This window comes from Vanessa cardui, chromosome 7 (genome assembly GCF_905220365.1).
Source record: "Vanessa cardui chromosome 7, ilVanCard2.1, whole genome shotgun sequence".
Classification (NCBI taxonomy): Eukaryota; Metazoa; Arthropoda; class Insecta; order Lepidoptera; family Nymphalidae; genus Vanessa; species Vanessa cardui.
In genome coordinates this window covers 787,152-810,851 of record NC_061129.1, presented here as the reverse complement: position 1 = coordinate 810,851, position 23,700 = coordinate 787,152, and the positions used below count along the sequence as shown (strand labels likewise).

Below are 23,700 nucleotides of genomic sequence, written 5' to 3'. Positions count from 1 at the left end.
TATTATTTTAAGCAATGAAATACAAAACAAAATCAAAATATCAAACAGCCCACAAACACGCGGATTTTTTAAGGATATATTAAATGTCTTGAAACATTTTGAAAACTTAAAAAAGTAAATTTAACTACATAAATCGTTTAAAGTACATATATATGCTCTTTATTTAATTTGAAAAGATATACATTATATATACTTCGTGATAAATAAACTAAAATATATCGAATTAGGATATTATTGTAGGCCGTTGACTTTTATACATCTTTGATATAGTTTTGCTGTATATAATATTTGCCTTTTGGGAGCGTCGGCGTCAAAGGCGCCTTTGCAGACAATTTTCCCACTAAGGACGTCATATATTGACTTATAATACATGCAATATATTAAACTACATGAAGTTCGAGGTAGGGCTTTGTGCAACATCACTTAGTATTGTTCCGGTTTGAAAAGTTAGTGAACAAGTAACAGGCATGATAATATCGTAATCCTCAAGGTCGGTATTGTATTATTACTATTAGCGTTTTAATGTATGGTTTATATTTCGAACATGAGTGATGGTCATACAATACATCTATACTAATATTGCCAGCCAGTGTAACTACAGGCACAAGGGGCATAATATTTTAGTTCCCAAGGTTAGTGGTGCATTGACGATTTAAGGAATAGTTAATATTTGTTACAGCGTCATTGTCTATGGGTAATGGTGAACACTTACCATCAGGTGGCCCATATGCTCGTCCGCCAACCATAAAAAAAATTATAAATGTGAAAGTAGCTCTGTCTGTCTGTCTGTCGCTCTTTCACGACCAAACCGATGTACCGATTTTGATGAAATTTGGTGGGAAGCAAATTAAAACTCCAAGGAAGGACATAGGCTTCTCTTTTTGCCAAACATCTGAAAACCAACCCCAAAAGCGGGCGAAGCCGCGGGCAACAAATAGTATTTTATAAAAAAAATTATCAAAATCGGTCAACCCAGTGAAAAGTTATGAGGTAACGAACATAAAAAAAAAATACAGACGAATTGATAACCTCCTCCTTTTTGAAGTCGGTTGAAAATAAACAAAAGAGCACAACGAACGCTTCTCTCATCTTTAAAAAATTATATAATAATACAGGTTCATAATAAAAAATAAAAAAAAATAGTCTAACTTGAAAGAAACTCAAAAGTTACTATTTTTAATTAATTGTAGAATGAGAATCATTTAAAAATATTAATTTATGTTATTTTTTTGTATAATGTATCTTTAAATATTTTGGCAATGTTTAAAATTCTCTCATTATTCTAGAATATGCTCCAATAATCTATATATTAATACACTGTTATCATTATTACAGGTATAAATGTATATTCTTTCATTGATAACAATATATTTCAATTGCCGTTATAAAATGTCTATAAATATTTATAACAGTTTTAATGATTAATTCGTACCCGCGAATTTGTTTCTCAAACATGACAAAATTAACTAAAGAGTATTATTATACATAAAGGATAAACTCATAAATGAAAACTTATTCTCAATAATAATCTAAAATTTTCCCCGTCATCATCAACTATTAAAATCATCCTCACAATAATCCTACAATGTACCGAACACATGTACCTCACTTACGTACAAACAGACAAACATACTGTATTTTTAACGCGTGATTTTCAGTCTTTTTTTATCTATAGTTGCCCCCTGTGATTAATCTTTTAAAATTATTTCATATATAGTTTATACCAGGACATACCCAGTTTACGTTAGTAAGAGTTAGGGGTTAGTTAACATGCCATCAGTTTTAAAAATAATTGGCATTGCACTTGGTGCTATAGCAGTGGTAGGTGTGGTGGTAGGTAGTATAACATGGGCGGTTATAGCCAGCAAAGGGCCAACACCACCAGAATTAAAGCCGCTGGACTGGTGGGAGCATACAATTATTTACCAAATATACCCAAGGTCTTTCAAGGACAGCAATGGGGACGGTATCGGTGACATAAAAGGTTAGTAGGTATATGTTATAAATATATCTTCGATATATTGATATTTATGAGCAATAAATTATGTTATGTTTCGACGTTAAGATTAAAATTTATATTTAATACACATTAAGATAATTCATAATAATTGCAATTTATTTAACAGTTATAAATTGAACTATTTATAATTTAAATAATTGTAATGTTAATGAACATTTCTCATGAGAGGTTAAGCTATAATTAAAGGAATTTTAGTTATGGACAGTGACTTCTTTATGATTCATAAACAAACAGATACGAAACGTTTATACATAAGTCAGCCAGTTTTAACCGATTTAGGTTTGGTTGGTCTTGATTTGGTTGATTGCAATTTAAACTGAAATCCAGGTGTTTGGAATACCTGAATCTTAACCGATCTAACCGGAAACCTGGAAGGAACATCATAATGGAACCTGAATGAATATCTCTCGCACTGGTTCAGTCCGAATATCATTCAAATTAAATGAAAGAATTATATCCAAATATTCTGAATAAGAGGAGAACAGACCAAAACAATATTTGATAATTTCATAATCTTTATTAGGTATTATTACGCAATTGGACCACTTCGTTGACGCCGGAGTTGGTGCTATATGGATGTCACCTATCTTCGTCTCACCCATGGTGGACTTCGGGTATGACATCAGTGATTTCTATAACATTCAGGAAGAATACGGCACAATGGATGACTTTGAAGAATTGGTTGATAAAGCTCACGAACTTGGTAATTATAACTACAACTACCCAGGTTTTTATCTTCTATATTTGACCTTGTAGATTTATATATATTTGTTTACAGGTATTAAAATTATTTTGGATTATGTACCAAACCACGCTAGTACTGAATCAGATTATTTCAAAAAATCCGAGGCTAGGGATCCTCGGTATGAGAACTTTTTCGTTTGGGCCGATCCAATCATCGATCCGAACAATTCCAGCAACCGATTAGTTCCGTCAAATTGGGTAAATATTATTTTGATATAAATTTAATGACAGAAAAGAAAATCTTACTATCTTTCACAAATCTTTATTTTTTACTTTTCCCGCTGACTTTGTTTTCTAGATAAGTCAGTTCGGCGGTACCGTATGGGAATGGAGCGAAGCACGACAACAATACTACTTGCATCAGTTTGCGATAGAACAAGCCGACTTCAACTTCAGAGAACCAGCAGTTAAAGTGGAAATGCTGGACATAATGCGATTTTGGTTTGAGAAGGGGGCAGATGGTTACAGGCTAGACGCTATCCCGCATCTTTTCGAAGCGAACCCTGACGATTATGGCGGCCAATACCCGGATGAGCCCTTAACTGGGAATCAGTTTGTACCTCCTAATCAAGCGGGCTATACTACGCAAGAGCACACGAGAGATCAAATTGAGCTGTACGATGTAGTGTACGAATGGAGAGAGTTCGCTGATAAATGGACAAAAGACAATAATGCTGATACAAGGTAAGTTTTCAAGTTATTTCGTAAGCCCGCCCCGGCTTCGCGCGGGTGCGATGCTGATATTAAATATATTATAGACTTTATTTATTTACAACATCACATTTGAAACATCTAAATTTATTAGTGTTTCTTTACTATATTATCCATGTATTATATACAAAAATCATCTTGAATCACTCTATTTATTAAAAAAACCGCATTAAAATCCGTTGCGTAATTTTAAAGATTTAAGCATACATAGGGATATACGGATGGAAAAAAGCGACTTAGTTTTATTATATGTAGTGATAAAATTACAACACATGTTTCTGATAATATATTCTTGCAGGATACTCCTGGCGGAAGCATACGCAAATGTTACCATGACAATGCTGTATTATGGTAACGAGAGGGATAGAGATGGGGCTCATTTTCCCTTCAATTTTGATTTCATCAATAGTTTGTCATCCGATTCCAATGCTCGAGACTTTGTTTATATCATTAAGCGTTGGTTAACTTATATGCCTCAAGGAAAAGTCGCTAATTGGGTCGTAAGTATTAAAGACATATATACAATACATTTTTCATGAAATTATAACTAAAACTACTTACACTTTTTTCAAGTTTGGCAATCATGACCAAAAAAGAATGCCTTCAAGATTTAGACCCAACATGGTAGATGGACTTAATTCTTTGAACATGATGCTGCCCGGCGTTGCTATAACTTATCAAGGAGAAGAAATCGGTATGAGGGACGGTTACGTGAGTTGGGAGGATACAGTAGACGTTGCAGCGTGCAACCAAGGCAATCCAGATAACTACTTAGAGTTCTCAAGGGATCCAGCACGTACGCCATACCATTGGGACAGGAGTACTAGTGCAGGATTCTCGACCAATGCAACCACATGGTTACCAGTCTCTCAGGACTATTTGGAAATAAATTTACAAACTCAAAAAGAAGCCACACGAAGTCATTTTAAGGTATGTGAATAAAAATTGGAATACTTTTATTGTAATTAGCTAAGTGATCAAAGTTTTTTGGTAGTAGAACTGTGCAAGTCTACCTAGGTTATCGCCAAATTGTTGTGTTCTGGTTTGAAGGGCACGTGCGCCAGCATAACAAGAAGTTCAATGGGTATGGCCAAAACTGTTAGATGTTAGATTCCAAAACTGATATGAATTTGGTTTCCTAAAGCGCTGATATCTATAAGCAGTGGCCAATTAATGTCTTGATGGTTCATTAGCCGTCTATCATATTTATAAAAAAAAATACGAGTGATATATATTCCTGCCTGTACATGTAGACAGACCATTATTTCAATTATAATGGTCCCAGGTCCAATACAATACTATCGAGTTAACAACAATCTGATATGCAAGGTGAAATGCGTTGTGCTTAAAAACGGTAAGTAACAGCCTGTAAATTTCCCACTGCTGGGATAAGGCCTCCTCTTCCATTAAGGAGAGGGTTTGAAACATATTCCACCACGCTGTTCCAACACGGGTTGGTGAAATGCACATGTAGCAGAATTTCGATGAAATTAGACACATGCAGGTTTCCTCACGATGTTTTCCTTCTCCGCCGAGCACGAGATTAATTATACACAAATTAAGCACATATTTATAGTAGTGCTTGAACTCGCAATCATCGGTTAAGATGCACGCGTTCTAACTACTGGCTTAAAAACAAAAAAAAAAAAACAAAACTGAAGTAATAATACCACATCAAATATAGTAGTCTATAATCTATTAAAGTGTTAAATTAAAGCTTCTTCCCTAGGTGTACCAATCAATGACAAGGCTACGGAAGGAGCCTGCTTTATCACATGGATCATACCACATCCAGAGTCTATCAGAAAATACTTTCGTCTTAGTGAGATATCTTCTCACCTATGACACATACGCTCTAGTATTCAATGTGGGTGAGACATCGGACACTGTCGATCTGTCCACCGTTCAGTTCCTGGAGGAACCGCTTACTGTTTACGCATCAAGTGTGCATTCAAATAGAGTTATAGAGTAAGTATTCCATACATGGTTAATAGTACTAATTAGTCGAAGTCCTCGTGGTCAATATCAGCAAATGTAGTTGCCATGGTGATCGCTCATAATCCGAATCATAATTTGTCGGAAAATTTGACACGATCGTAATTTACTTTCCGAATTACGGGACTAATCATGTAAACACTAACTTCTCGCCCAAATGTATGACACGAGCCTTCAAAATATGTTATGACAAAAGACTCGAGCCAATCCAATCTTCGTACTGTTTTTTATAAATATGAGACAACATCACATGCATTACTCTGATCCCGATGTAGGTAGCTAAAGCACTTGTATTATGGGAAATCAGAAGTAACGACGGTACCACAAACACCCAGACCCAAGACAACATAGAAAACTAATGATAATATACATCGACGGGAATCGAATCCAGCACACACCATTCGACCACGGAGGTCGTCAAAGTCGAGGACTTTTGCCACAATATGACACAAATATTATGTTTAAACAAAAATCCCCATGTACATATTATTCCGGCTTCTGATTGGTTTAATAGTTATTTCGATTGGTTACAACATCAAAATCATCTCTTTGATTTCGACCAATATTAAACATTTCAACGAGTGTTAATTATTATTTACAGTAATACATATAAGCCATTTCGATCTTCGGCACAGAATATCGAAGATAGTAATCAAAAATTAAGTATATCAACAGTTTCATAAAAATCGTGTACAGCTTACATGTAATCTTAATTTCCAAAACTTGAAAGATCTTGAAAGATTTTGAAGATATTATTGTGATCTGTATGTTTGTATGTTATTTTGTTATCACTGAGACATATAATCATTGTCTTTATGGACTCAAGGAATTGTTGAAGTATATAAGTTTAACCATTTTTAACCGATTAATACTTTGACAATTATTTACAACATGAATCCTAACAAAACTTCCAAAACCTTTCCTTTAATAGACATATGTATGTCATAAAAAGTATTACCAAACCAGAAAATCGATTTGAGATATAATATTTCATGCTAGTAAAACCCTTCTTGTATACTCGGGCGTCAAATATAACACAATGTAACACGAGTTTTATATATATATTTCCAGTGACACGATTCCTCAAGGACCCGTAACCCTTCAGGCAGGAGAAGCTCTCGTCTTACGAGCCTCACCGATGTAGGTGATCCAAAAATGCGTCGTGTTAATCATATGATGTATTTATTAAATATATGTTAAAGTAATATTATTATTTTATTTTATACCATTACAAGGAAACTTTATTAATATAGAAATAATTATAAGCTCTCAAAAAATTTTGAAAAATTTGTATAAATACTAATAGCTTGTAAAACTTTGAACCGCTACCCAAAGTCATTTCTATTTAAAGAAATAATTTCTACTAAAATATATCCGTATCGTTTGGTAGACATAGTTGTGAATGTATATAATTCAATAAAATGCAGGTTATCACATGATTACCAGAAAGATCGAGATGAATATACACACAAGTAAATAAAAACTCAATGATGCTTACCGGGACTTAACCCATCCCGTCTGTATAAGATATACGTTCTATCCACTGGGCCAACTCACTTCGAAAACAAATGCTATAACTGTTATAAAACATACTCCAGGGTACTTTGAAATCTCGTAATAGAAAGGAATGAAAAATGGTTTCATAGCGACAGATGAATGAGAGAAATAATGTCGAGAAAGAACAAACTTTGTAAACGTAAACGTTTTTATTAATGTTTGGATCAGTTTGTCACATTAGCGAGTAATTATATTGTTCTCGAAGGTACAATCAAATTAACTAATCATTAATGACAGGTGTAGCGCTGCCAACGCGTTCCGGTCGAGCTGATAATAGTCCGAGCGCCCCGCAATTTGCCGCCTAACTGAATTACCGACTGCAATGGCGGCACTTCCGGTCCGAACGATAGTGATGTACCGGACAATGCAGTGTTATCTCAGTTGAAACTGGACGAAAATGCTTTATTTCTTAACAAAATCATTTCGAAAATTACAACGATTTGCTACAATGACGTAATAACTGAAGTAAAAAACAAAGTAGCTTCTATAAATCCGAGTATTACGTACTTCTTGTAAAGCAAGAAGTACGTAATACTCGGATTAGAATTATTTATATTTAGAAACTCTTCTGTATCGAAAATATACTTAATAAATATACTTTTTTTCGTAATGATACATTACCTAGTCATAAAAAAACACCTTTTGTTGTTTTTTACCAAAGTTTTACTGTATTAATGAAACTGTAAAAAAATCGGTATTTTATTTGAAAAAAGAAAAAAAATGATCGTCACTCTTTTTTAAATTAAGTTATGACCATGCTGTAGAAAGATTTTGTTGGAAATTACCTCCTCTATCACCCTGATTAGTTTGATCCACGATATATTGGCCACCCTGTATAGAGATATACTTCCTGAAAAGAAGAAGGACGTAAAGAACTACTTATTATTCGAACGACGATAATACACTGCAGTCCTTAGCTCTTACTTCTTTATTAAATTCAACGGATATGATTCATGTAACGTTTTAAAATGGAATACTTTATTTTGGAATCTTTAATAGCATATATTTGAATTTATCGTCACATAAAACGACTCTTCACTACGAGCATCTGAATAGAATCGTTAATCTCTAAACACGTGAAATATGTGGCTAGCTGCGGTCGTGCTGACCACGTTACTTGGAGGTGGGGGGGCAGACCCGTGGTGGAGCAACGCCGTCTACTACAGTATACTTGTCGATTCGTTTAAAGACTCAAATGGAGATGGACTGGGTGATTTACAAGGTATCTCAATAATCATAACAATATTTAATTATCTAACGTTATTTACAAGAGTACGACAAAAATATAAATATTTACGATGACAATGTTAGATTATAATCTATATAGCGAGATTGTAAACTATCGAAAGATTGTGAAACGGTGATTCAACTGGCACTAAAGGAAATAAAACGTCGATAGTTTGATAAGGTTAAGTTAATAATTATTTTTATAATTTCATTAAAATTGTTTTCGAAAGATCTATCAAAAAATTATGTTATCAATCTCGCGAGGTAAAAAATGATCTACATTTATGATGTATAGATCAGTATACATCAACAATAGGTCAGTAGTTAATATTTGGCACCAATTTAAAAAAAATACTCTTTAAATTTTCTAGAAATCGATAAATAAATAGTAATGACATAATGCATTTCATAACGGTATTCAGAATCGAATACAGAAGAAATTCATTCATCTCGTAATGACCATTCTAGTTTAAGAGTCTACATGAATTAAGTATATTTGGATTCGATTCGATCCACAAATATAACTATCTAGAATTGCAATCCTCCAAAGCCACAGTACTTGGCACAAGAATTCATAACTATTAAGTAACCACCAGACTCTAAATAAACCTATCAGGCGTTATTTACTGGCTTGCGTAATTATATTAAGTCTTAGAATAGCTCTGTAGCTGTTCCACTTTAATTGCTAACAAATCAAGTATAATTAGAGTTTCAAGGTTGGTAGTGCTCGTGTAAAATTACTGTGTTATCTGTATTCCTGATGACGTATATCTTCACTATCACTACATCGTATAAAACAAAGTCCCCATATGCCTATGTATGCTTAAAATCTTTAAAACTACGCAACGGATTTTGATGTTGTTTTTTTAATAGATAGAGTGATTCGAAAGGATTTTTTTTTTGTATATAATACATGGACAATATAGTAAAGAAACACTCATAATTTTAGAAGTTTTTAATGTGATGTCGTAAACAAATAAATACTGTGGTATATGTAGTATCAGCATTGCACCCGTGTGAAGCCGGGGCGGGTCGCTAGTAATCGGTATCGTTAAAAAGGAAAGAATATCGAATAATTATTCGTGTCTCGTCCACTTTACGTTTTGAAATCGATTTATTGTTTGGGCATGTTCTGAACACGATCCGGTTTATTTCTGCCATTTGAATATTGTTCACGCTTGCCGTATCAACTCCAATAGTACTTGAAATCTATTCAATGGGAAACTAAAGTACCGGTACCAGCACGTTGGTGTTCGAATTGTAGCAAACATATATTGTTGAATATGTCAGTATGAATGTATTAATGTTAAAACGCAACAGATTTTCATGAAAAGGAAAACAATTACTTTTTGGCGTAAAAAATGCATATAATATTAATTTTGAGACTTCAAATTCAAAGTTACATCCAAAACATCGATAAATCGATAAACATAAAAATTTTGCCTGATGATATACGCACTACTGATAGATATGATAGATTATGCACTACTGAACACTCATCGGTCTATAAGTATATTGGAAGATGATAGATCAACAAATCTGATAATAGGAACAAGGAACGTAATATCTAAATATCCATGATTGAGAGTGTCAATATTTACGACAGATACTGACCATTTCCCATTAGCTGGTGGATTTTCAGGGCTGCCAACTTACTAACTATTCAGCGAGCGAGCAGATGTTAAGTAGACTATATTCTATTCTTTAAATGTGTGTGTAACTGTCATGTTAATAATTAAGACATGAAATTACAACACTAATTAGCATTATGCAAAATGAAAAATTACAATAGGAAAGACCTCTAAGGGTTCGATTCCCGGCCGAAACGATGTAGCAAAAGTTCGCTCGTTTTCTATGTTGTCTTGGGTCTGGGTGTTTGTGGTACCGTCGTTACGTATGATTTTCCGTTACACAAGTGCTAAAGCTACTTACATTGGGATCTGGAAGAGTAATTGCGTGTGATGTTGTTCATTATTTATATATTTATATTTTTAACTCGATTAAGATCAAACAAACAATGATATCAGGTGTGACCAAACAGCTGAGTTATGTCCGTGCGTTGGGTGCTGACGCTGTGATCTTATCTCCCATATCCGCGAGAAGTATGAACTGCGACACGCCTGGTACCACAGACTTCACAGATATAGACGAGAGGTACGGAAACTTGGATATATTTAAAGGGCTTGCGGAGAAGGCAAAGAAATTGGGTAAGTCAAAACTAACTACGTAATAGTTTTATTTAAAAAAATGATCTTTCATCGGTCAAAAACTCATTTCAAATGTTTTTAACAATTCTATGTATTTAGGAACAGTCCTTTGATTTTGTAGCCTTTAAAGGATATTAATATTATAAATATAACAGTAACTCTATCTGTCTGTTGCTTTTTTATGACCGCTGAACTACATGAAAACTTCTATGAAGCAAACTTGAACTCTAAGAAAGGACATAGGCTACTTTTTTCGCATAACACGTGACAATCAACACCCTAAAACTCGAAAGAAGCCGCGTGCGACTACTAGTATTAGAACATATTATGCTAATGCTATGTTTTTAATTTGAAACATAAAGTATTAATGGAAATATCTGTTATATTGTTATAGCTAATGATCTAAGTAGATCTACATCTAAGTAGATGTAATTTTTATTTGTATAAATCTTTTGTTCTATTGAGAGACAAAATTACTTAGCGACAAATATTTGTGTATTATAATAGTATTGTTCTTGATCGCAGAGCTCAAATTGGTGATTACTTTGACAATAGAGACAATCAGTTCAAGTTCCGAGCTGTTTAATTTTAGCGCTGAACGGAAGTCTGGGTTTGAAGATAAAGTTGTTTGGAGAGATGGAAATCCTGATGAAACGCCACCAGTAAGTGCGTTTTAAAATCAATACAATGATTTACTTAATAAATTTCACAAGATTAAACCCAAAAAAATGTTTTGTAGTAGTGTGTTCACATCTAACCTCAGTACTATACGGTATGGATTTGAGTAACCGAGTAGCCCACAAAAATGTTCTCAAGAGGATTTTATGTCAGAAATACATAATGCTATCTAATTCAATAAATCTTTCTTTGACTGATTTTTTAAAATAAACTATGTGAAACAAATTTAAGAGCGTCAAGTTAAATAACTATAATGAGGGGCCGACTTTTGTAAAACACAATAGGTACGAAAAGTTATAGGTGTATACATATTGATTAGTTATCCATCTCAAAAAACAAAGAAAGCAACATAATAAGACATTAAAAAAAAAAAACAAAGAAAGAATCTTTTATTATAATACCCAAATAACATTTGCTTTCTTGCACAGTGAAGTTGGAATAAAGTAAAATTATTACTTTTTGTTTTAGGAAGAAGTTGGTATAAATCACTGGATATGGCATGATGGACGAAAAGCGTATTACGGCTCTTCGCGTAATGAGGCAGTTTTGAATCTCTGTTCTGAAAGTTTAGCAGCTATGTTGTCGAACTGTCAATGTACTTGGCTGAAACGTGGCATCGCTGGAGTTCTCCTTAACCCTGACTTTCCTTCAAATCATGAGTGCGGCGTGCAACTTGTCAAAAAAATGATGGTTTCAGCTACGAGCTGTTCTCGAGCAAATAACTTGGAAACACCGTGAGTATTATTTTTAAGTCCAAATTCTACTTATCTGATTTGAGTAAAATAATAGACCATTGCATAATGCAAAAAAGAACATTAAGTTAAGTTGATGACTTTACCGTTAAATTAAATGAATCGATAAAAAAAATAATTCTATCTAATAAGATTTTATTTGTAGCGCCTTCAAAATATTAATAGCCACATTGCGAAATACACGAGTTAGCGTAATTGCATTTTTTATTTCAGAGTTATTTTAGTCGAATCTTCGCTCGGAGCTGAAACCAGCGCTAAATATTACGGGGAAGGAGGTTTGGGCGCCAATAGTGTAATAAGTTACGATTTCGCTTCGCCAGCCAAGCGGCCGGCGGCAAGCTTGGCGCTCGCTCTGCACGCCACACTGTTATTCCCACCGCAAGATATGATCCCCACTTGGCTCGTGAGTTACTCCTAAATATTGAGCCATGCTCCTGTCAAAATAAATCTCGTATAAGCCCCTCGTTCTACCTTAGAGGCTGGAATTTAGTTATGATGTATCCTTGCGCTTTTTATAATCTATATCTACAATTCTAAGCCTGTAGTAATTTAAAGCTAAATATTTCCTAACTTTTAAAAGTTATACTAATTATTTTATGTGTATTTTATAACAACCAACAGCAGCCTGTAAATTTCTCACTGCTAGGCTAAGGTCTCCCCTACCTTTGAGGAGAAGGTGTTAGGAGGTGTATTTTAGGTTTCATTTTAATAAATAATTTAGAAAACGCTATTGCATGTACATTTGTTGCAGACAAGTAAACGGAACGAAAGTAGAATAGCAACACGTTATGGCAGTGAAATGGTAGATGCCATAATATTAACAACTCTAGCAATGCCGGGGGCTATGATAATTCAACAAGGAGACGAGCTTGGTGCAGCTGACACCATTCTTGAATGGGCCAGTTCATCAAAATGCTGGCCGATACCAGCGGTTGCATCAGCAGCCCCGTTTCCATGGGATGATACTCCTACTGCTAGCTTTACTTCTGGTGAACCCTGGCTACCATTAGCTCCAAATTACAGATATGCCAACGCAAAGACTGAATATGCGAATGAATTGAGTCATATCGGTGTAATGAAAGTTGCGTCAGCTATAAGAAAATCACCTGCTGTCGGACCATATTTGGAGGTAAAGTATTATTTATATACATATTTATTACTTTTGGAAAATGAATTGTAGTTATGATGGTTGATACATTTTCCACGCAAGATGAAATTAAACATGGAACTCAACACATAAATCATATAAATAAATACAGCTAAGCTAAAATAATATTTTTTGCTCAGTTACATAGGCTCGGAGAGGCGCTTGCTATACTAAGATGGGGCGGATCAGGATCTCTGCTTGTCGTTTCTAATTTTGGTCAAGAAAAAACGGAAGCAGTACTGTCAAGAATCCCGGGTCTGCCCGCTGAAATGACTGTAGCCGCTAGTTCCGGGGGATCCAGCATGACACTAGGTTCTCACGTAAACTTAGAAAAAAATTTGAAACTTGTTCCCGGCGAATCAGTTTTATTAATTGGTCCTCCAAGACACTGCAGTGGTCCTGGACCAGTTGACAAAATCGCGAGCAAATTATCCGAAGGCTGGCAGAAAATCAACAAGTACTTTGGCAATCTATAATACAAGCGAAGATTTGCTCGCATACGCCTCATTATATTTAAATACTTTATCAATAAACGGTTCACAGTTTATACGACTTTTGACATTCAACGCATCGTATAAACTTTAAATATAGATTAGAGCTCTGGTATCATTAAAACCATTTACCGATATACATATAGGTCGTACTAAATCTATTGCAATCCTCAATATAAATAAGATGTTATGCGATTCCATAAAAAAATATCGTAATATTGTATGCTTCTATGTGCCTTTTCTGCCGCCACATTTATAGAAAGAACAGAAACAGGCCACGCTAGACAACAGGCGTGCAGCCTCATACTATAGCAGCTACGCTCCACGATCGGCGGACATTAGCCTACATTCGCATTGTGCATTTCATTCCCTATTGTGTTTTCCGTATGACCTATTTTCCTATGAATCTTATGAGCTATATCATTTACATACGCATCTCCTTTTGTGGTATTACTTTTTTAATAATGCTCAATGTCGGTACTTTTCTGATGAGTTATTGAGTCAATAAGAAATATATTAATATCTAAAATGTCTACATTGTTTCTTTTGCGACTTTCACTAATACGAATATCTATGATTTTTAGCTATAACATAAATCTATTACTAGTCTAATACAGTTTATTTATTAAATCAATAAATTACTCTTAAATAAGTAGCTAATATCATCATAAATTCTAGAACCACTAAAAATGAACAATGCTTTAATGATTTTCTTGAAACATACAACCCTACACGAGTTCCCTCCACTTTTAACAAGAACAGATAGAGACAACACGAAAAAGGGGACAGAATTCCAAAATGGAGTCATCGTAACCGTAAAACCGCGAACTCTTCAGTTTTCCGACCGCTTTCCGGCAGAGGGCGTAAAAACGCCGGGTGTAAAACATGATAGTAGATATTTGAAATAAATAATCGTATATTGGAATAAATAGGATATAAAGCGTCTACGTACAGAATTTACTCTTCTCGGCATTTCCGATGGTGGTGGCTGCGAGGCAAGCGGTGAGCAGGGTGAGCACGGCGCGCGACCTCATGGCCGCGGCGCGGGCTCGCGGGGGCCCGGCGCGGCGCGGACTGCCGCCTCGGCTCCGCTATCGACCCCACGCTGTCTCCGCCGAGCATGCGCGGACTCGTAGCTCTGTAACGTGTTACTACAAGCAAAAATATAACTTATCTTTAATGCTAAAATATAAAAACCACTAAATAGATACATTTTATTGTGTATAATATTGTTGACGTAATTACGTAACGAAAGTCCAGATTTTTTGCTTGACTTTTTTTAATAGGATTTATTTTTTATTATTAACCTTTCAGATATATGTAAAATATTAAGTTACTTTTTAAAGGTAACTAATTAAGCAGTAGATATTTTCTATATTTACTATATATAGAGTTAAGCATTCACCTCAATGCAATTTAATTTGATCCCTTTCTTAATTAAATGTGAGTTACATTTTCCACGCCAGGGCTGTCTCTGCTTTTAAGGAGGAGATGTTTTTCCACCTCGCTGCTCCAATATAGAATGGTGTTTACACATATTGCAATTCTTAGCCGTCACATACAGTTTTCCTCACGACATTTTCCTTAACCGCTGACGATATACGTATCATTATACAATTAGTGTAATTGCTGTCATAATTATCTTTATTGTTGTAAATAAGCATTATTGTAAACATAGTGTACTCTAATTATTACTACTTTGTTAGAAATGTTTTAAAGACACTCTCAAGTCTCAAGAAAATAAATATTATTAATATAAGTATAGTATGACACAACTTAGATAAAGCATCGGCAAAATTCGTAAAACCGATCACATCCGAATTAAGTACGCTATCCCAAATTATCAATATATATTTCTGATGTGAATATAACTTGTAATATCATATGACTTAATATATTCGTCAATTTGACACGTCGATTTACATGCACTTGCTTTCTCAGTTTTTTCTATTGGGTAAATAAATCAGGAGTAATGGGTTATATTGAATTTGCTGATGCTACATCTAAGTTGTGCCGTACTAAAAGTTACGTGCGTTATCCCAAAGTAAATAATCAAAATATACTAATCGAGCACTATCAATACAGAAGTTGACCAACTTTTTAAACCGCGTGTGTTGCGGAGTCGAGTGCTTCCCTGTCAGGACAATAAATGAGGATTCCACTGAAGTTTCGGGTACAAAGTAACTCCTAAAAATACTAAATTCTCTGTTACATTTAGATCGCGATTGTTTAAAGCTAGCTTTCAATTCTGTTAGTTGAGTATCACTGACTCCAACAAACAGAATCCAGTTAGTTTATTTTTCATTTGCAAATGTATATTGTTAATTTTATACTAGATATAAAGAATTACTTATTACTTTTCATCCTGGTACGGGGATTCAACTTGGACCTCGATATATATGACCAATATACATATTTAGCCACTAGACTAGACTAGTAAATCCGATTTATTTTAGGACAACTACCACCCGAGTTTCTTACCACTTCTTCGAAATTATGATCCTTAATTTGTTTTGTACAAATTGTAACGAAAAAATAAAACAAGTTGACTTCTTTCAAATATAATTGGTAACTGACAGTTATTGGATTCGGGAACAAACAATTATGTTTTTTTTTTATCTACCTACCTTTAACATTTTTATTATGTATGTCTTTGTTAGCGTAAGGTGACAAACGAGCAGCCTAAGCAAGTAAACCTGATGGAAAGTGACCACCACCCTCCATAGTTATCTGTAACACCAAGAAGTTTGTAGGTGCATTGGCGACCTTTAAGAAATGAGTACGCTCTTTTCTGAAATCATCTTGACTATGAAAAACCGCTGGCGAAAACTGGTTCCACAGGGTGTTGTCGCGCTGTTGTGGATTTTCAGCCAAATTGGTGATGTCTGTGATTTTTGGAATTTTGAAATTCAACAGCCGAAATGAACCCAAACAATTTCCCCGGAACATTCCCCGTAAAAAGTTCAACCTTTTTTGTACATTCTTATACATGTATGTTTTAATTACCAGGAAAACAATTTAATACACAATATTAGGTTTATTTACTAAGTTTAATCTCTAACCTAAAATAAATATTAACCATTTCTTACATCGCCATCACCAAGTTCCAATAGTTTACTTAAGTAACACTGGAATACAATAGTACCAAGTATAGTCTTTGACGGTAGAATATCCGATGAGTGGGCGGTACCCAGACAGTCTTGTACGATGCTCTACCATCAAATACTATAATTTGTTTAAATAACTAATATATATTCCAAAAAGACAACCGAACTACGATCAGAATAGTATATAATTACAATTCTCGCAATTACTAAAAACAACTATAAAATATTTACATTCACAAATACACAACTTATTGACGTTTATCAACATTATTATTCAGTTCACATGTCGTCATAAATTTGTATTAAAATTTAAAAAATAAATAAAATCGATTATTTTTTTAAGATAAGAGAATAGACCCCCCTAAAGACGGTATCAGTCTCGAACCAGCCACCATTAGGTCCTCACGACCAACACCGACTTCTCAAGTTGACGTACGGAGCGTACCCTTGCTGATTGCCGCGAGTACCTCTCCCCCTATCTCCCCAACCTCCCCTCTCCACTCCAAACCACTCTTTACCTGAGAGGCACTCGACGCAACTCGAGGGCCCTCAAGACATAAAGGTATCTTTTTGACAGTTCTGGAGTACACGCAAAGTAAAAGGTGGCAGGATTACTTACGAGGTGTGGTAATATACCTGAGCGTCGACTACTCGACAAGAACACGCGTAATACGATTATATTAAATCAGAAATTACTCATTTGATAACGTTTAACAGGTAGGTCAATAGGTTTCATGAGTACTATCGAAGATATACCTACGTTCTTATCGTTGAGTAATCCTTTAAAGTTTTGTTTATGTTAACAATATGTAGTAACCAAAATTATTATCCACTTGAAACGACACATAAGAGAAAACAGGGATTTTGAATACATTTTTCTTAGAAGCTATCATTACTAAGATTCATCGATCTTTTGTCACAACTGCTGCGTATGTAATCGTAATAAGTACGACAACGTTAAAAGTCAATCCTGTTTCAAGGACATACAAACCTTACAAGGACATACGATTTATTTCATCAAGAGATTTCGCATCATGGATCAAACGCCTCAAAATTTCCAACGATTAAAATAACATAAGCGAAATGTAATACCAATAATATCAACACCTACACGTTTAGTCTCAATAGAGTTTTCATTAATCAAAACCAACACCCTGTCCGATTCCCACTGCTGGGCTAAGGCCTCCTCTCCCTTCGAGGAGAAGGTTTGTAACATATTTCACCACGCTGTTCCAATGCGGGTTGGTGGAATATACATATGGCAGAATTTCTATGAAATTAGACACATGCAGGTTTCCTCACGATGTTTTCCTTCACCGCCGAGTACGAGATGAATTATAAAAACACACATGAATATTCAGTGGTGCTTACCTGGGTTTGAACCCACAAGCATCGGTTAAGATGCATGCTTTCTAACCTCTGAGACATCTCGGTTCTCATTAAACAAACGATCAGAATGATCTGATGATGAAACATAATTGAATAAATTCATCATATTTTATACTTATTCAAATGTACATTACGAATAAACTAAGTTAAACGTTGTACCATAAATATACACATTAAGAGATAATTAATTATGCAGCCTCAGTGATCGTGGAAATGATAGTATGGGAAGTTACTGGGCGCTTCGTTGCCAACTTTTTGAATGCCTACATGACTTGTAGAGTGTTCGCCGGTCATTAGTAAGTACTAGAAACATTTTACGCTAAAGATCTTAAGTATTGCGGCGACCGAGCTGATATAAATTAACAAACATCTAGTTCATTACTAAAAATATGATTGCAAGACTCTAAATATCATGACGAGTACAAAAAATAATGAAAACAAAAATGTTAACGCCGTGAAAGTCCGCCTGCCCGAATAATCGTTCAACAATCGATTAATTACATGAATCAATCAAGATAGTCAAAAAAAATATTAAGATAAAAAACTTCAGGGTCCAGGATCAGCAGAGGTCTCGAATACCACTCAGCCCAGCAAAGGGTAGAGAGGCTGTCGTTAGGTACCCCAGACCACCGCTGATGATAATACAGTGCCAAAATTGTGAACATATTTCACCTATCAGCATTGTTTCGGCTGTTATCACACCGTATCTGATAATGTGCTGCGACGCGCTATTGATAAAGCTGATTGTAATTGCGTGAATGATTACGTATCACCTGGTGACGTCATGCACCAAATATCGATTAAAAAGATTGGTACCATAACCAGGTGGAACATATGTAGGTATGGTAAGGAAAATTCAGTAGCCAATATACTCGAGCAAACAATATGTTAAATTCACCGATAGTTCTTCATAGCATCAGCCTTTTAACTATAGTTGGACAACGGTCCTCTATCCTTTCAAAGTAAGACGTATGGGGCTCATTTCGTAATAGGAAGGCGTGATGCTTTTTCAATAAAAATTGGTTGATGGTCAACGTAGTCGAAATGGCCCAGTGGTTAGAACGCGTGCATCTTAACCGATGATTGCGGGTTCAAACCCAGGGAAGCACCGCTGTTTCATGTACGTGCATCTTAACCGATGATTGCGGGTTCAAACCCAGGGAAGCACCGCTGTTTCATGTGCATAATTTGTCTTTATAATTAATCTCGTGCTCAGCGGTGAAGGAAAACATCGTGAGGAAACCTGCATGTGACGAATTTCATAGAAATTCTGCCACGTGTGTATTCCACCAACCCGCATTGGAACAGCGTGGTGGAATATGTTACAAACCTTCTCCTCAAAGGGAGAGAAGGTCAACGGTTACAATTTCATCCATCACATACAAGTTTCCTAATCAATGCCATGTGTATTACAATCACAAATGTTGCTTGACCAGGATTTTGCTTGGTGGTCGAGCTTTGTGCAAGCATGTCTGGTTAGCACCTACTCATCATAAAATATACCGCTTGGCAACAAGCCTTAGTATTAGATTTTAAATTAACATGGTTATTTTTATTATTAAAGTTATTGATTTCGGGATATTTACCATGTTTTTTATTTTTGTTCAGTGGAGCTCGATATTTCGACATTATCTACGAATGTCTTGTTCACGAGACTCTCTAGAACGCCATCGAACAAGAATAAAAACATGCTAAAATCTTAGTATTGTTTTGTTCCAGTTTGAAGGATGAATGAGTCATACATTTCTGATTGGGCTATTGTCACTGCAAGCGATGGTGACCTTATCAACAGGTATAATAATAATTATTTTTAAAACACCCGTAGGCTTCGGTTTTGATTCACGTGTATATAGCTCTTGGCTTCGTTTTTATAGAGCCTGTTAATTTAATCACGTTGCAAAACATATAATTGGTCACTTACAACATATTACGTAATGCATGAACGAAAATACCACCTATGTAGTTTTTCTAAAGCCATTTAAAAGGCAATTAGTAATCAATAACTTTACTAACAAAATAACATTTTGCTCTGAAATGTAAAGTTGTAAACAACAAGGAACCAAGATGTTATGTTGAACTAATAAAGACTAGATGTTAATAAAATTTTGTTTTAATAATAAAGTAAATGGAATTTTGATGCGATTTCGATGAAAATGCGAAGCGGCTGGCCAGCTTGTATTATACTGTAAGCTGTTGATGTTTCAGATGAAAATCTCGATCCACTTTTGATGAAAATTCAGAATTAAATTTAACGCTACACTCTTCAGTTTGAATGAAACCTTTACAGAAGTAGCCAATCACTCAATAATTAATGATCAGCTATTGATTACAATTTGATTACAAAATTATTAGCCTTATCTTTTTTTTAACTAGGAACACATTAATGATAGTATAGTTTAACCCCATGTTATAAGACTCAAAACAAACAAATCTTGTAGCGACGTATGAACTTTGCTTAATCTTACATGACTGAAAATAATTCGACGAATTTCAACGAACGACACAGGCTTCTTATACCTAAAACAGTCAAACCTACATTAACGCCATTACCTCCTAACAGGGGTGTTAAGGTGAGTACATAAACTATCTTTATAATAGCTTTTTTTTAATGGTATAGGTTGGCGGACGAGTATATGAGCCACCTGATGCTAAGTGGTCACCATCACCCATAGACAATGACTGTGTAAGAAATATTAACTAATCCTTACATCGTCAATACGCCACCAACCTTGGGAACTAAGTTGTTATATGTCCCTTTTGCCTGTAATTACAATGGCTCACTCACCCTTCAAACCGGAACACAACAATACTGTGCACTGTTGTTTGGCGGTAGAATAACTGATGAGTGGGTGGTACCTGTACCTGTGAGTCGAGATGGCCCAGTGGGAGTCGAGATGGCCCAGTGGTTAGAACGCGTGCGTCTTAACCGATGATTGCGGGTTCAAACCCAGGCAAGCACCGCTGTTTCATGTGCTTAATTTGTATTTATAATTCATCTCGTGCTCAGCGGTGAAGGAAAACATCGTGAGGAAACCTGCATGTGACAAATTTCATAGAAATTCTGCCACATGTGTATTCCACCAACCCGCATTGGAACAGCGTGGTGGAATATGTTCCAAACCTTCTCCTCAAAGGAAGAGGAGGCCTTTAGCCCAGCAGTGGGAATTTACAGGCTGTTGTTTTTGGGTGGTACCTACTACGGGCTTGCACTAAGCCCAACCTATAGTACTCAAAACGCTCTGTTAAGCTAAATACATTGTGTCATACATTTTTTTCAATACATAGCAGTCTCGGTTTATTATAAACTAATTGTCTTTACAAATATAAGCAGATAAAGTTGTACACACGCGACTTGATTTAAGCTATTCGATATTTCGATAACAACGTTGCAACATAAACAACGAAAAAACAAACATCGGATGTCTTACTAATTAATGGTAGAAGACGCGCCCGCGGTTTCTGCTGCTTACATTTTGGAGACAGTTTATTTAATTCTTTTGGAAATTACTAAAGATATAAGTTCTATATATCTTGACCTATTTAGCAAATAACATATTTTAGTTTTAATAAAAAATAAAAAAAAGCCGATATTTGGGCTTTAATCAAAAATCGCAGTGAATCACATGTGTAATTCACGTGCAAATACCCCTTGAATATAATTATATATCTACACAAACTTTACAGATTGTGAGATCTCCAAATTAATAGTTTTAAGTTCACAATTGGGTAATTGGTCTTTCCTCAGCTTAGGAGTCTTCTGTAACATTGTGGCTTTTATATATCGGAATATAATCTTTGAATTATATATATACATATATATTACACTGCTTCCTTGCTAAGAGTTAATTTATAAAACTGCAGATCCTAATGCCCAGGGTTTAAACTGCAGTTCAGGCCAACATAAAGTTAGTATCCTTTTATGTTGCGTATTTTCAGTAGATAATATGAATTTGGCAGGTTTCCATAACCTCAAAATTGAGGAAACAGAAAGAACACATGCGTTAGCCCACACAACTGTGCACTTTACTTTGCCCCGTTTGCAATTATGGTACTGTTTATTATGTCGTACAGTATTTTTTAATTGTACATACATTTTGCTATTAAAATCACTTTATCATATATAGAAATTAAACGTCCTTGACACTCACAGCTTAGAAGTTTCTCTCGAAAATAGTTAATACACAGACAAGAGGCCATTATAGTTTTATTATATGTGCAAATAACTGTTAAAACGCGGGCAATTAACGCGGGCGCTCGTCCGCGTCGGAATTCTGCTACGGGCAATCGTTTTACCATAATATAACTACAATTACTAATAATTGTTTCATGAACAATGTTTTACTTTTCACGTACGTCGGTATTTTCATAATAAAAACACTTTTTTAATGATATCGCGCATGAAAAGTTTAAAATCATTTAGGCTAGTTCGTCGCGTACATAAAACTAAATAAAATAATATTTATGTTTAAACAGTAATAATTAAACCATGTTTTTGTCTTGTTGTTAACGATCTGATAATTATAATTTATATAGTTAAGGTACTTAGTAAAACGCAGTTTGAAGACAAAACATTTTATATTATTTGAATAATTATAATTGAACTAGCGACCCGCCCCGGCTTCGCTCAAGTGCAAAGCTAATATGCTAAATATACTACAGCATTTGTTTATTTACGACATCACATTAGAAACTTCTAAAATTCATTACTATATCGTTCATGTATTATATAAACAACCTCTCGAATCACGCTATCTATTAAAAAAATCGCATCAAAATCCGTAATCCGTAATCCATACAAAGGGATATAGGGACAGAGAAAGCGACTTTGTTTTATATCATGTAGTGAAGAGGCAATCAATGATCTCTTCGTATAAATATATTACACGATAAAAATGTTTGAATAATGTTCGCGTTGCTTAGTAAAACTAGTTCCAATAACGCGGGCGGATCCGTCAAGCGGAAAGTTAGCTAACAATAAATGCATTTGGGTTAAACAAAAGTGAAATACAACTCGATGCGCCGGTAAGGTTCAGCGTTCACTCGGCGCGTTCAACTGAGCTACAGTAAACTATAAGAGTTAACTGTCATATATGATAACCTAAGTAATATATTACTGAATCCTATTTTATCCTGGAAATGACAAGCCGTTGCATATTTATGCTGAATTTGGACTTGATATATTTGTTTTAATGATGGAGCAATTATGGTGCAATAATTTTAAACTAAATTGCCATTTTTATTATGAAACGGTTTCATCTTCAGACACTGAGTGAGAGTGAGTTTGAAATTATGAATATCAATATCAAAATCAAAACGAAATTTATTTTAATTAGCTTTAAAAACCTCAAACATTGTATACTTTCAGCTTTTCATTCTAAAAATTGTTACGTAACTATTCGTAATCCATCACACGAAATATTGGAAAAATATTTTACGCCCAATTAGCGCAGCATAGGTACTTCCAATAAATAAAAAAAAACTACACAAGTTATTTTGCGGTTTGCGGTTGATACCTATTACATGTACATTCAGATAAAATCAGTCTGATTCTGAATTCATCAAAGCAATTGCGCTAAAATTGCAATACTTCAGAATTGACTAAAATTGGATTTTAATTAATATTTCTCTGCCTTCTATGGTGTTATGTATCAAGTAATGGACCAGGCTAACGCTGA

The 23,700-nt window shown here is 34.9% G+C and overlaps 3 protein-coding genes across 3 annotated transcripts in view; 2 read left to right on the top strand and 1 right to left on the bottom strand.

Annotated features, from left to right (window-relative positions):
- The window catches only part of LOC124530860, a 68,605-nt gene extending 53,972 nt beyond the window's left edge, over nucleotides 1-14,633 (bottom strand). Inside the window, exon 1 of the mRNA XM_047105205.1 lies at nucleotides 14,482-14,633. Coding sequence (XP_046961161.1) covers nucleotides 14,482-14,563 — 82 coding nt within the window. The 5' untranslated portion in view covers nucleotides 14,564-14,633. The remainder of the gene's footprint in view (nucleotides 1-14,481) is intronic.
- Nucleotides 1,723-6,677, top strand: LOC124530858 (maltase A1-like). Its single transcript, XM_047105203.1, has 8 exons — nucleotides 1,723-1,984; nucleotides 2,544-2,723; nucleotides 2,799-2,962; nucleotides 3,063-3,448; nucleotides 3,774-3,975; nucleotides 4,049-4,405; nucleotides 5,205-5,443; nucleotides 6,542-6,677. Exons 1-8 carry the CDS (start codon nucleotides 1,771-1,773, stop codon nucleotides 6,612-6,614), a joined length of 1,815 nt encoding a protein of 604 aa, XP_046961159.1. The 5' UTR covers nucleotides 1,723-1,770; the 3' UTR covers nucleotides 6,615-6,677.
- LOC124530859 (maltase A3-like) lies at nucleotides 8,091-14,062 on the top strand. The gene is made up of 7 exons (XM_047105204.1): nucleotides 8,091-8,249; nucleotides 10,282-10,461; nucleotides 10,987-11,123; nucleotides 11,608-11,873; nucleotides 12,105-12,294; nucleotides 12,643-13,020; nucleotides 13,179-14,062. Exons 1-7 carry the CDS (start codon nucleotides 8,111-8,113, stop codon nucleotides 13,512-13,514), a joined length of 1,626 nt encoding a protein of 541 aa, XP_046961160.1. The 5' UTR covers nucleotides 8,091-8,110; the 3' UTR covers nucleotides 13,515-14,062.
- Nucleotides 14,634-23,700: the final 9,067 nt, after the last annotated feature.